This window comes from Mauremys reevesii, linkage group 1 (assembly GCF_016161935.1).
Source record: "Mauremys reevesii isolate NIE-2019 linkage group 1, ASM1616193v1, whole genome shotgun sequence".
Lineage (NCBI taxonomy): Eukaryota > Metazoa > Chordata > Testudines > Geoemydidae > Mauremys > Mauremys reevesii.
The window spans coordinates 259,813,553-259,826,896 of record NC_052623.1 but is presented as its reverse complement, the minus strand read 5'-3'; the positions used below and the strand labels follow the sequence as shown (position 1 = coordinate 259,826,896).

At 41.6% G+C, this 13,344-nt stretch overlaps 1 protein-coding gene across 1 annotated transcript in view; it reads left to right on the top strand.

The window, feature by feature from the left end:
- Positions 1-13,344, top strand: part of LOC120379593 (protein mono-ADP-ribosyltransferase PARP12-like) — a 39,551-nt gene that overhangs the window by 13,576 nt on the left and 12,631 nt on the right. Inside the window, exons 4-7 of the mRNA XM_039497172.1 lie at positions 2,352-2,453; positions 7,572-7,695; positions 10,799-10,976; positions 11,508-11,628. Coding sequence (XP_039353106.1) covers positions 2,352-2,453; positions 7,572-7,695; positions 10,799-10,976; positions 11,508-11,628 — 525 coding nt within the window. The remainder of the gene's footprint in view (positions 1-2,351; positions 2,454-7,571; positions 7,696-10,798; positions 10,977-11,507; positions 11,629-13,344) is intronic.

The following is a 13,344-nucleotide window of genomic DNA, read 5'->3' as shown; positions in this document are numbered from 1 at the left end:
AAAAAGAGCCACCGTGGCTTAACAACCATGTAAAAGAAGTAGTGAGAGATAAAAAGACTTCCTTTAAAAAGTGGAAGTCAAATCCTAGTGAGGCAAATAGAAAGGAGCACAAACACTGCCAACTTAAGTGCAAGAGTGTAATAAGAAAAGCCAAAGAGGAGTTTGAAGAACGGCTAGCCACAAACTCCAAAGGTAATAACAAAATGTTTTTTAAGTACATCAGAAGCAGGAAGCCTGCTTAACAACCTTTCCCGGCCATCCCACGTTGATGTTGGTGAAACGTCCCTTGTGATCCACCAGTGCTTGCAGCACCATTGAGATGTACCCCTTGCGGTTTACAAACTGGTTGGCAAGGTGGTCCGGTGCCAAGATAGGGATATGCATTCCGTCTATTGCCCCACCACAGTTAAGGAACCCCATTGCAGCAAAGCCATCCACTGTGACCTGCACATTTCCCAGAGTCACTACCCTTGATAGCAGAAGGTTAGTGATTGCCTTGGCTACTTGGATCACAGCAGTCCCCACAGTAGATTTGCCCACTCCAAATTGATTCCTGACTGACTGGTAGCAGTCGGGCGTTGCAAGCTTCCACAGGGCTATTGCCACTCGCTTCTCAACTGTCAGGGCAGCTCTCGTATTGGTATTCCTGCACTTCAGCGTGGGGGAAAGCAACTCACAAAGTTCCAGGAAACTGGCCTTATGCATGCAAAAGTTTTCACAGCCACTGAGAATCATCCCATACCCGCAACACTATGTGGTCCCACCAGTCTGTGTTTGTTTGCCAGGCTCAGAATCGGTGTTCCACTGTATTGACCTGCCCCACTGCTTTCAGGAACGTCTGTGTCCATGTCCTCCTCACAGTCGTCCTTGTGCTGGTGGCTCCTAGCCAGTTTCTGCACATACTGCAGGATAATGCCCAAGGTGTTTACTCTGCTCACAACAGCAGCGGTGAGCTGGCAGGCTCTATGCTTGCCATGCTATGGCGTCTGCCCGGGTAACCCAGGAAAAAAGGCGCAAAATGATTGTCTGCTGTTGCTTTCACGGAGGGAGGGGCGACTGACGACATGTACCCAAAACCACCCCCGACAGTGTTTTTGCCCCATCAGGCATTGGGAGCTTAACCCAGAATTCCAATGGGCAACAGAGACTGCGGGAACTGTGGGATAGCTACCCACAGTGCACCGCTCCGTGAGTTGATGCTAGCCATGGTATTGAGGATGCACTCCGCCGACTTAATGCGCTTAGTGGGGACACACACAATTGACTGTATAAAATCGATTTCTAAAGATCGACTTCTCTAAAATCGACCTAATTTCGTAGTGTAGACATACCCTCTGTGTAACATTGGTCAAGTCATTTAATATCTCTCTGCCTTCATTTCACTGTCTGTTTTGATTCTGTTCTTTTATTTTTACAATACACCTAAAAACTGAATTCAAGAAACTAAATAGAGACCCAGAAGTCAAATTCAGAGGTGATGGGTAAGGCTAAGACTTAGTCATGGGTATTTTTGGTAAAAATCATGGGCAATAAATAAAAATTCATGGTCTGTGATCTGTCCATGACTTTTACCAAAAATACTCCTGACTAAATCTCTACTTCTGGGGCCCTGCTGCTCTGGGCGCGCCCCAGGACTGCTGCTTGGTGGTCCATGGGACCAGCCACACTGGCTGCTGCTCAGGCGGTCCCTGGAGCCAGCTGGCCCCGGAGACCACTGGAGCAGGTTGACCCCATGTCGCTCCAGCAGCAGCTGGTGCGGCCAGCCCTGGGGACTACCGGAACAGGTGGCCCCAGGGCCAGCTGCTTGGGCGACCCTGAAGTCAGCTGCACCAGCCACTGCAGAAGTCATGGGGCACATGGAAAGTCATGGCATCAGTGACCTCCATGAAAGAATCGCAGCCTTAGTGATAGGTAAATGTATCTAAGTTACATCTGTAAGGGATTCTAAGTTAGGTGTCATTTACATGCTCAGGATCTAAAAATGTAAGTTGGACCAAATTAGGGACTGTCTATACTACAAAACAAAACACAAGCTTATGTAATTGGACTAATGGCTTGGCCAAAATGACAAAGGCTTTAGTTTTGTTATGTAACATAGTTAAACCCCATCTATGCTATAAAATATGAGTATGTTATGACTTTTGTTATATGTCGTAACTATATGCCTGAATCTATTTTTGTAGTGGGGAGACTTCAACTTCAGTCATCTTGGAATTGGATCAGAGTCGTGTAGTTACAAAGTCTCTTCGTGTGTGTCTTCTCTAAACATAAGTGTATTTTTTAGGAGAACTTGTTGAAACTGAGCATACAAAAGCTATTTATAAATGACAATTCTGTTTCTCCCTTTGTAGCGAGAAGAGACAGTCTTAGTCAGGGTTCCCAGAATGCAAATAGTAATGAAGAATTAGATGAGATCTGCTTGTACTACATAAGGAAAAGTTGTAGCTTTCAAGGTAAGTCATCATGATACTAGCAAGTCGCATTCATTTTTCCTTTATCTTAAAACGTATGGGTGTGGTTTTTGTTTTTAATTAGTCACCAAATATTCCTATGGTATATCCTGTATAATGATTTTACTCAGTAAAAATGGCTGGAAGCTGGTCTTCACTTCCTAATAAGACCTTTTTCCTTTCTCCCAACTGTCCCTAGTCTGTACGCTTTGCCCACAAGGCCATTGTTGCTATTCTCTTCCTCCATCTACAAAAGGCTGAAATTGCACTGCTCCATGAATTCGTGACCCTTTTTCCTTTGTCATCTATGCAGCCTTCATTTGGTTTCTAGTATTGGTCTTTTTTTTTTCTTTCTTCCCTTTACTTACACTAGGCACAGAAAGAATCTCTGAGAACATCAGTTTGAGCAATCCCACATTGATTCTCTTTCCAGATCCCTAAAGTTGCCCTTAATTCTGTTGACTCTCCCTTGATTTATGTCACTGTTACAACTGGGAGTCTATGTGACAGTTCCTCTACCTTCTGCCATATACCCTTTCTGTTGTTGTATTGCTTCTTCTGGTAACCATAAAACACCATGCAGTACTTTCTGTCACAGATGGTGTTGGCAACAGTCTTACCTTACTAGAATTTAGATTTAGTAGTAATCAGACCCATCTAGTAGGTACCCAAGAGTTCTGAAGACTCTTAAGTATGAAGTGTAGTCTCATTTTTAAAAAAGCTACTGTTCCAGAGGATTGAAAGATAGCAAATGTATCTATATTTCAGAAAAGATGCTAGGCGTGATATGTGGAATTACAGACCAATAAGTGTTATATCTGTACCTGGCAAACTGGTTGAAATGATCATTAAAAAATAGATGACTAAAATACCTGTTGGATCATTATATGCTAATATGTTTTCCGCAAAGGAAAATGGTATCTCACTAATCTAGTAGAATTCTTTGAATGTGTCAGATAACTCCTATATCCACTGGCGGGCAATTTTTTTTAGATGTTCAAAAAGGCCTTTGACAAAGTCCCTCACAAAACACTACTAAAGAAGCAAAATTGCCATGGGGTGAGAGGCAAAGTATTGCCATGGATCAAAAACTAGTTAGGCGTTAGAAAACAGAGTATGATTAAATAGTCAGCTTTCATCCTTGCCAGAGGTTAACACTGAGATACCTCAAGTTTATGTACTGGGTACAGAATTTAATATATTTATGAATGCTCTGGAAAAGGGAGTAAAGTAGCAGAATTTGCATGACACAAATTGTTTAGGCCCGGTCTACACTACATGGCTAGGTCAACGTAAGCTGCCTTGTGTCAACCTAGGGGTGGAAATGTCTACACTTAAATTTGGCTCCCTCTGATGTAAGTGCCTCTCTACACCAATTTAGGAACACCTCCCAAATGGCATAGAATCATGGTTAGTGTAATTAGCCTGACGCAGTGTCAGTTTAGACATTGTGTTGCTTATGTTGACTGTTACTGGCTTTCAGGAGCCGTCCCACAATGCCCTTACAGTACAATCAATACAAGTGCTCCTGGTGAGAATGCGCACCACCAATACAAGGAGCCAAGTGCGCACGCACACACGCAATATAACTGTGGTGGCTGTATGCTGGCATAAGTTAGGTCGAAATAATTATGTAGTGTAGACATGGCCTTAGATTCGTCAAGATGAGGAGGGATTGAGGAACTTCAGAGAGACCTAACTGAGCTAGGTCAATGGATGATGAGGTGGCAATTAAAGTTCAGTGTCGATAAATGAAAGTTAATGCATGTTGGAGGGAAAACTTTTAAACTACTAGCATACCTTTCAAGGTTCTGAATTAACTGTATTAGCTCTGGGTAGGAACCCGGGTGTCACTGTAGACAGCTCAGTGTAGAGCTCTTTGGTTGATGCACAGCTGCAATCAGAAAACAAACAACGTTAAGATGGAATGGAGAATAGCACAGGAACATCATAATGCCTCATATCAATTGTGTGGCCTCATCTGGAATACTGTGTATAGTATTGGTCATCCCATCTGAAAAAAAAAGATACAGGAGAGGCATGGGAAAACTTTCATGAAGAGTGACTGAAAAGATTGAATGTCCTTTTCTTAAAGAGGTGACATGATAAAAGTATATAAAATTAGCAAACAGTACAGACTAGTGTTAGTATGGTCAAGAAAAGGTAGATAGGGAGTCTTGTGTTCTCCCTGTCACATAATACAAGAACAAAGAGATTTTTAATGAAATTAAAAAGTGGCAAAACTGATGAAAAGAAATATTTTTCCACAATGTGTAATTACACTATGAAACTCGTTGCTACAGAAAGTTGTTGAGGCCAGGAGCATAGCAAGAGTCAAAAAGGGATTGGACATTTATATGGATAACAAGAGTATCCAGAGTTGTCATGATTAATGCTAATACATTTTGGAAGGGATATTAAACCTCATGTTTCAGGGATTATGCAGTCTCTGATTATATCTCATTCTAATATCTAATAATGTGGTGGTGGTGGTGGTGTGGGGAGGAAGCATATTATCCCATATCTGCCTACTGCAGGTTTCTTACACCTTCCTTTGAACCACTGGTACTGGACACTGTCAGAGACTGGATACTAGATTAGATGGAATGTAGGAATTACTGTACTGTACAGATCTGTTACCCTAAGTCACTATAAGATAGTCTTGCTCCCTTTCAGTACTTGTCTCTTTAAGGCTGTTTGAGCTGTTGTCTGACCCCAGTCTTCTCTCACTTTGAGCATCCTCCAGCTTGTCAGGGTGAAGTAGCTGTTGCTGCTATCTATGTGTGGTTGCATGTCTCCTTCCCTTTTTCGATTCCTCGTTGCCATGTGCACCTTTCATCCTTCCCCTGCTCATGGTCTCAGCCTGCTTCTTCTCTGCTGATTGTGCCTCTTTTCATAATTTTGTACAGTGTGCTTTCTTTGACTTCAGCTGCTGTTCAAGGTCCTCTGCCTCTTGCTGCAGAATGAAAAACAGCTTGAACTTTGTGCATACAGACCTTTTTTTTTTTTTTTTTGTCTTTCCTCTTTCCTGGTGAGGGGTTTTATGTTAACTGAGCAGCTGTGCATATCTACACTTCTTAATATGAACTCTGTCTCTGCCTATATTGTCAAAAACAGGGGTTCTCAAACTGGGGGTGGGACCCTTCAGGGGGTCGCGAGCTGTCAGCCTCCACCCCAAACCCTGCTTTGCCTCCAGCATTTATAATATATAAATATATAAAAAAGTGTTTTTAATTTATGGGGGGGTCACATTCAGAGGCTTGCTACATGAAAGGGGTCACCAGTACAAAAGTTTGAGAACCACTGGTCAAGAGGGACAGTGGTAGCTGTCCTGCAGTGGCTTGAATGTGAGTGCAGTCTGGGGCTGACTACGTAGAAGCAGGGAACAAACCACAAACTAGTTGTGAGTTTGATACTTAGATTTCACCAACCATGTATCAAGTGTGAACTCCTCAGGCACTAAAACAGCCTTAATATGGAGTCACAGACAGTCTTCCTAGGTACTCTAATCTGTTTTGTCAACCAGGTGAGCTTATCTTTGTGATAGATGGTCCCTTACATCAGAAATCACAATAATATTCAGGTTACTCCCAGTCCGAAAGGACTAGTCACTTACTCCAGGGTCAGTTTCACCAGAGAACTCAAACCAATGACGCTTGTAGCTAATCTGTAATAAATTATCTAAAGACTTATTAACTAGGAAAAGGAAATAAAAGAGTAATTTACAAGGTTAAAGCAGGTAAAGATAATTACACAAATGAATTACAATCTTAGGTTCCAAAAGGTGATAGAAACTCCTTGTAATATTCATGCTTTGTATGTCATTTAGGGCTAACCCAGGCTAAGCAGCTGGAGATCCGTTGCTTATGCTTACAAATCCAAACAGCATAGAGATACCGTTTCTTCTTGTTAGGGACTTTTCTTAGGGCTTGGCTACACTTACAAATTTGCAGCGCTGCAGCAGGGTGTGAAAACACACCCTCTCCAGCGCTGCAAATTGCGGCGCTGCAAAGTGCCAGTGTGGTCAAAGCCCCAGCGCTGTACGTTATTCCCCATAGGGAGGTGGAGTACGGACAGTGCTGGGAGAGCTCTCCAGTGTAATCAAAGCCCCAGCGCTGGAGCCGCGCCCCAGCGCTGTCCGTTATTCCCCACAGGGAGCTGGAGTACGGACAGTGCTGGGAGAGCTCTCTCCCAGCGCTGGCGCTTTGACTACACTTAGCGCTTCAAAGCGCTGCCGTGGCAGCGCTACCGCGGCAGCGCTTTGAAGTGCTATGTGTAGCCACAGCCTTACTTTTCCACCCAGAGTTCAAGCTGATGGGATGAGTACATGCTTGCATCTCCTCCTCATGAGGTGGGGGGAGGAATGCAATTAACAGAGTCTTTGTTTCACAATGGCTCATTTGGTTTCAATGGGTTTTCTTGGTGGGCAGGTTCTAACACCTTCTGTAGAAAGCCAGCATTTTACATTCATTAATGTTTCTTTTCTGTTTGATGACTGACTGACTGACTTAGACAATTAAGTATTTGCATTGCAATCCTCTGTAATCTCACCTTATAACATGGGGTACAGATGTTTGGCAAGAGCTGGCACCTGGTCTGCCAGCATTACAGTGGTAAAGAGAACTGGACTGTTTGAACAGCATCAGCGTTGGGAGTGACAGATATTAACTCTGGGAATCTAACTGGGTCTCCCACTCTCATTGCCATTGTTAATAAGACCACCAGTGTGATCTATTTGGCTGGAAAAATATTTATTTAATCCATTGTGGGGATTTGAGTTCATAGTAACACATTACCTTATAGCTTTAAAGCAAACACATATCCATCATCATCATCACCACCACAATTACATCCTTAATAGTAGCTTTTAAACACAAGCAAAGAATGTAATGGGACTAGAGGAGGGGATCCGTCTTGGTCACAGCTGAATCACTTTGGATGGCCAGTGTATGGAAGCTTTCGTTGAGATGTCTGCTGTACCTATTCAGTAGGTGGACACTTTCTAGTGCTGTGTTCCTGGCACCTTCACAAGCATTAGATTCCAATACACATGCCCAGAAAAATCATCTGGTGGTAGGCTATAGAACTAATACAGCTTCATTTCATTTTTACCTTTTTTAGATAAGTGTATCAGAGTTCATTTTCATTTGCCATATAGATGGCAGATCTTGGAAGGTGCCCTGTGGAAGGACTTGAAGGATATGGAGAAAATTGAAAAGGCATATTGTGACCCCAGTAATAACAGGTATAAATTGTTAGTAATTTACTAATATTTGTGGCTTTCCTTCTGAAAGTGAAATACTGATCTAGATCCTTAGCTCTCATAGTTGACGCAGCTCCATTAAAGCCAATACCTAAACTGCTTCATTTTATTTAGTGAATCAATGGGATTTAGATGACTTACACCAGATAAGGGATCTAGCCCCCTGGTTGTTCTTTGTAGCCTGGGATCCATCTTGGGCGTTTATGGGTTATGCTATAGAGCTGAGTGGCTAGCTCACTTGTTTGTTTTTCTGCACTATTGCACAAATGGATTATTTACAATGGAGATGGTGGGAAAACTTTTGAAGAAAATAATTTAGACTAAAATATTCTTGAAAATTTGTCCTGTTTTGACTAGCTCTTGTCCTGATTCATCCCTGCCTTTATTACAGAGTGCGTCTCCTTTACCATTGTAGTATCATATTGAGGTAGTGCATGGCTCTTCACTCATTCCAGCGAGGCGTCCTTGCAGTAGAAGATGTGGGTGGAGTAGGCTCTGAGAGAGAGAAGAGCTGAGGGGCATAGGTAGCAATTGCAAAGGTGGGAATAACTTCAGAAAGCTTTGGAATTGCTATGGTAGTGCAAAGAAGATATTGGAGGAGACTCATACTAGGGACGTAAATATAGTTTAAAAAGTTAACCGGTTAACCGAGGTCACTCCGGCCGGTGTGAGGCGGCTGGCGCAGGGGTCGCTCCGGCTGGAGCAGGGCTGAGGGTTAACGGTTAAGGTCCATTAACAGTAAGCCTAGTGCTAACCAGTTAACCTTTTACATCCCCAACTCATATCAATATATGATATAATGTACTGGAATATGTATATGGGCCACTTACTTCAAAAGTTCTCACATTCCACTTAGTGTGTTTGTAATGGTCTCAGCTTCTAATGGCTCATGGCCTGAAGAAAGGACAGCAGTACTGCTGCTGCTAACAGCCAAGAGATTCTCTTGCATCTGTAGCGATGATGAGCTTTTGGAAGAAACTGTTGAAGGTCTGTTTCCCAGGTTGCATGTCTGTGGCTAGTTGCCACTAAGCACTGGAAATTGTAAAGAGAGGATTGGAGCAGCTGATGAACAGATCTGTTGATTAGCCCATGCTTATGTTGGATCAAAGCCTATTCAAAGCCTGACTTAAGCTATAAGTGAAAATGAGTTTTGAGGGTCTGATCCATTAATTCATATTGCAAAAACATTGCAATATCAACAGTCTTCTGTTCCTGCTTTAGAGAGATCAAAAGGCAAGAGGTGATCCAGGTCAGAATATAAGGAATTAGCAGAAGTGTGTGTGACATTTACACATGCCCATTTTATACAATTACAGACCGGTAAGTCTAACGTCGGTACCGGGCAAATTAGTTGAAACAATAGTAAAGAATAAAATTGAAGACACAGAAAAAAAAAAAAAACTTGAGCAATATAATCAACATGGTTTCTGTAGGGGAAAGTGTTGTGTACTAACTAATCTATTCTTTGAAGGGAAAAACAAAACAACAACAAGGGGGATCTGGTGGAGTGGACAGACTTAGATTTCCAGAAAGCTTTTACAAGGTCCCTCACCAAAGGCCTTACGTGAATTGGGATAAAATGAAAAGGAAAGGTCCTTTCATGGATTGGAGACTGGGAGGAGACACAGGAAAGAACAAAGGGAATTAATGGTAAATTAATGAATGGAAAGAGGAAAGAAACTAGTGATGTTCCTCAGTCCTGGGACCAGGTCAATTCATTCAATTTATTCATAAATCTGGAGAGAAAAGTAAACAGAAAGGGGTGGTTTGCAGATGAAACTAAACTAAACTACTCAAGAAGACTAAAGAGAGAAAAGAGAGACAAAAGATCACAAAAAGAAAAAAAAAAAATCAAAAAAAGCAAAAAAAATGAAAAAATGAAATGAAAAATAATATAAAATAAAAAAAAAAAAAAAAAAAAAAACTTACAACAACTATACATACACATAATTAGGCTACATTAGTCAGGAAAAAGATCTTGGAGTTTCATGGAAGATCTTGGAGTTATCATGTGATAGTTGTGTAAAGCGTGAGGAAAAAAAAAAAAAACAGGAAAAGAAGGAAAAAAAAGAATAGAGATAGAGAGGAGAATAAGATTATAATATTATATAATATATATATACCATACATAATACATACTGTGCACACAGATGTGGTCTCCTCACAAAAAAAGATATTCTAAAAGAAAAAAAAAGCAAAGAAAAAAAAGAAAAAAAAATAGGGGATGATAGAGGGGTCCTTAGAGGGGGAGAGAAAGGGAGAGGGAAAAGAGGCAGCTTGGAAAAAAGAGAAGACTAAGGGGGATATGATATATGAATATAAAATCATGAAAGATGTTTGAGAAAGTGGAAAGGAAAAAGTATTTATTTATTAATATAATACAAGAACTAGGGTCAAAAAAAAATAATTAAAAGGCAAAAAAATAAAAAAAAAAAAAAAAACTCTTTTTCACAGTTCTTCTTTGTGTCACTTTCCTCCTGAGGAGGGGAGGAGGTTGTAAAGGGGCTAGACTTAAAAGGGGAAAAAAAATTGGAAATAATATGGTATAAAGGCTGGGCATGGGCTCAAGCCAGGTGGTGATGGTATGGGTAGGCTAGCCTGTCTGGGAGAGAGATGATGGATGGAGAGATGAGAGATCAGACAGAGAGATTGATCATCACCAGTCAGGTTCACTTCACCTCTGCATTGGCCACTGGCGACAGACAGACTGGGAGACACTGATTGGTCTGATGGACACGGCCTTTTTCTTTATGTTATCTCTTTTATATCTGACTCAACCACTGTGGTCATGACAAGCAAAGAAGTTATGATTTCATATAGATTTACAATATTATGTCTTAAACTTCGGCACCATATACAATACAAAATAATACACATGTATGGGCAGTGTGAGGGGTGAATAGTGATTGTGATAGGAATCATGACTTTGCACTTCACCCTTGGGGGCACTTACATTACTTTGACAGTGGGCATAATATTTTGCATTATTTTTATGGATCTCTGACTCAGAAGTTGTAAGTACGCTCAATTGACTGATGCTAACTTTTTTTTTTTTTTTTTTAAACCCTTTGGCCCTCTCTCACAGGTTTTCATATAGTGGCTTGCAGTATATATCTTTTCAGAACATGACCTATGGCTCTGCCAAAGTTAGGCGCCTCTCCACAGCATCGTCTGTGACCAAACCCCCTCACTTCATTCTTACAACAGATTGGCTCTGGTACTGGAAGGACGAATATGGTGTGTGGCGTGAATATGGAACAGAAGTAAGTGTGTAGATGAAAGGCAGCTGCCCAACCCTATTGCATTAAATCTGTGGAAACTATTGGATGCTACATAGGCTGTCTTTTTTTATTTGAATAGTCTATTGATCAAATTTGGGCTCAGAGGATTTGTAATGGGATATGGAGACTTTAACTTTGAGGTTCAGTGGCTCAGATACAGGAGCAGTTAGTAGCGACCGAAAGTCATTACTGACTGACATCTGTTCAGTGTGTTATCTGAAATAGGTGACAGGTATTTCCACCTGTTTTCATTGCTTGAAATGTAACCTTCTCTTTCCTTCAGCGTTCCTTGACATTCTGGATTCAGCAGCTCTCTCTCCCCCTCCCCATTCCCATCTCCATCTTGGGAGTTGGGGAAGTTTCTCTGTCTAGCTGGTGGTGGATGGCCTTTATTTTAAAGGGCAGTAGCACACAGGCCTGTAAGGCCACAGCTGCCACAGAACAGATACGTTATACTTTCTCATTTAAAGAAGATTAAGAAAAATCTTTCTTCTTTTGGTTCTGACCTGACAGGATGATGATCATGATGCTTCCACTGTATGCAGCAGTGACCTGGAGCATGCTTATCTAGCAAAAGTGTCTCCAACATTGCAGTTCAAAGCTGGAAGACATGAATATGAACTCAACTTTAAAGGTATGCTGGGGGTGGGGTCTGGGGGGGTTCTTCCTTTCAGATATGTTGTGTAAACTATGTTAGTAGAGGAGAAGTTAAGATATTAATCTTACTTTGTGGTGTTTAAAGGAAAAGGGAATCCATTAAAGCTCTCAAGACAAGAGCTAGTCACCCTGAATAAACTCATGTGCCTATTCAGACTGAATTTTTTTTCTTTTTTAATTTAAAAGCCTCCTCTGCAAGATTCAGCTGATTTGGTGAAAAGTTGCATTGTTTTTTGATGCTAACAGTGTGCGAGAATCATGGAAGAATCTGTAAACCAGCTCCCAACTTCCTTTGAATAACAGGTTAACAGCTAGAAGAGGAATATTTAAGCAAAACTTGCTTTTCTTTAGCCACTTTTAAAGAAGCCTGAAAACTAGCTTAGTCTTTTCTCATGGATTTCTCATTCTGGTTATGGCAAGTAATGAGTCCTAAGGAATAGACTGCAAACCAGTTTCCAGGTTCTGTCAATACTGGTTTAAGGAGAAGAAAGCCTTTGCTTTTTTTAGTTTGTAAATCTTAAACACTATTTACATATTGCTCCCACCACTGTTAAATCATTATTAGGCAGACTGGGCACTGCTTAATCTCTTCCATGTGGCTTGTTCTCTGTTAATGTCACAAATGTCCTTTTCCAGCAGACAGCCACCCCCAGAATTGGGCTTAAACTAAGGTGTTGTGTTTTTTTGTTTTTGTTTTGTTTTTGTTTTTTATAAACCATGCATCCATTTCCTAGTTAAAGATGGGTTTGGCATAGTGTCCAGACAGTCGTTACTTAGTATTTTAGCAGGAGGTTATTGTGGAACCATTGCCACAAATAATAAACTTCCTCCTCTGCTGCTTTCTCCAGGAATCTAGTTTGAGGTGAGAAGAGAGTCTTACACAATCTGGCCTTGAGAATCTCCGTTGCAGGGCAAAGGACAGAAGCCATGGCTTCATGCCGATTCTGGCCTGTTCCAGAGGCTAGCATGACATCCAGAATAAATTAGAGCAACCTCAAGGCCTACCCTAACTTCAAGTAGCTTTCCCACAGCCTCCCACGGGCTGCTCTATAATCCAGAAGAGCTGGAGTGTAGGTTGCTAGCAAGCAGAGTGGCGACACCATGGCTCTGTCTGCCTGGGAAGAATGAAGTAGTGGGTTAACCATGTCAGAACTTAAAGCAGCATTTCCAAGGTGACTGGATACTCAAACTTGAAGCTAAGACCACTAATTTATCCCCTTTTATGAGAATTTACTCCCCTTCCCACCTCTTCCCCAGACCTGCTATCCATACACTTGGAGAAGCACAAACCTCCTGGACTGGTCATCTGGCTTCACTCAGACTCGCTAGTACTAGTATATGTCTTGAATCTCTGCTACCATTGCCTTCTACCCAGAAAAAGAGGCAGAAGGGAAACATTAACTTCCTACTGGAAGTTATGCTGGACCTCAGTTTATACACCTGTAAGCAGCGTGGAATTCCCATCCTGCTCTGAAGAGAGTATAAAAGTCCTAAAGAAACCCCTTTCTGGTAACTTATACAGTGTAAACTTCACCCTGAGCTTACTCCCCACGCTTAGCAATTCTAGGGGTTTTCCCTGCAGAGCCTCTTTCTCTCTCTCTCTCTCTCTCTCTCTCTTTCCCTGAAAGAGAGACCCCATCCCTATTTAAAACCTGGTTGTGGATGATTGTATCCATTTGCTGGTATGACTTGG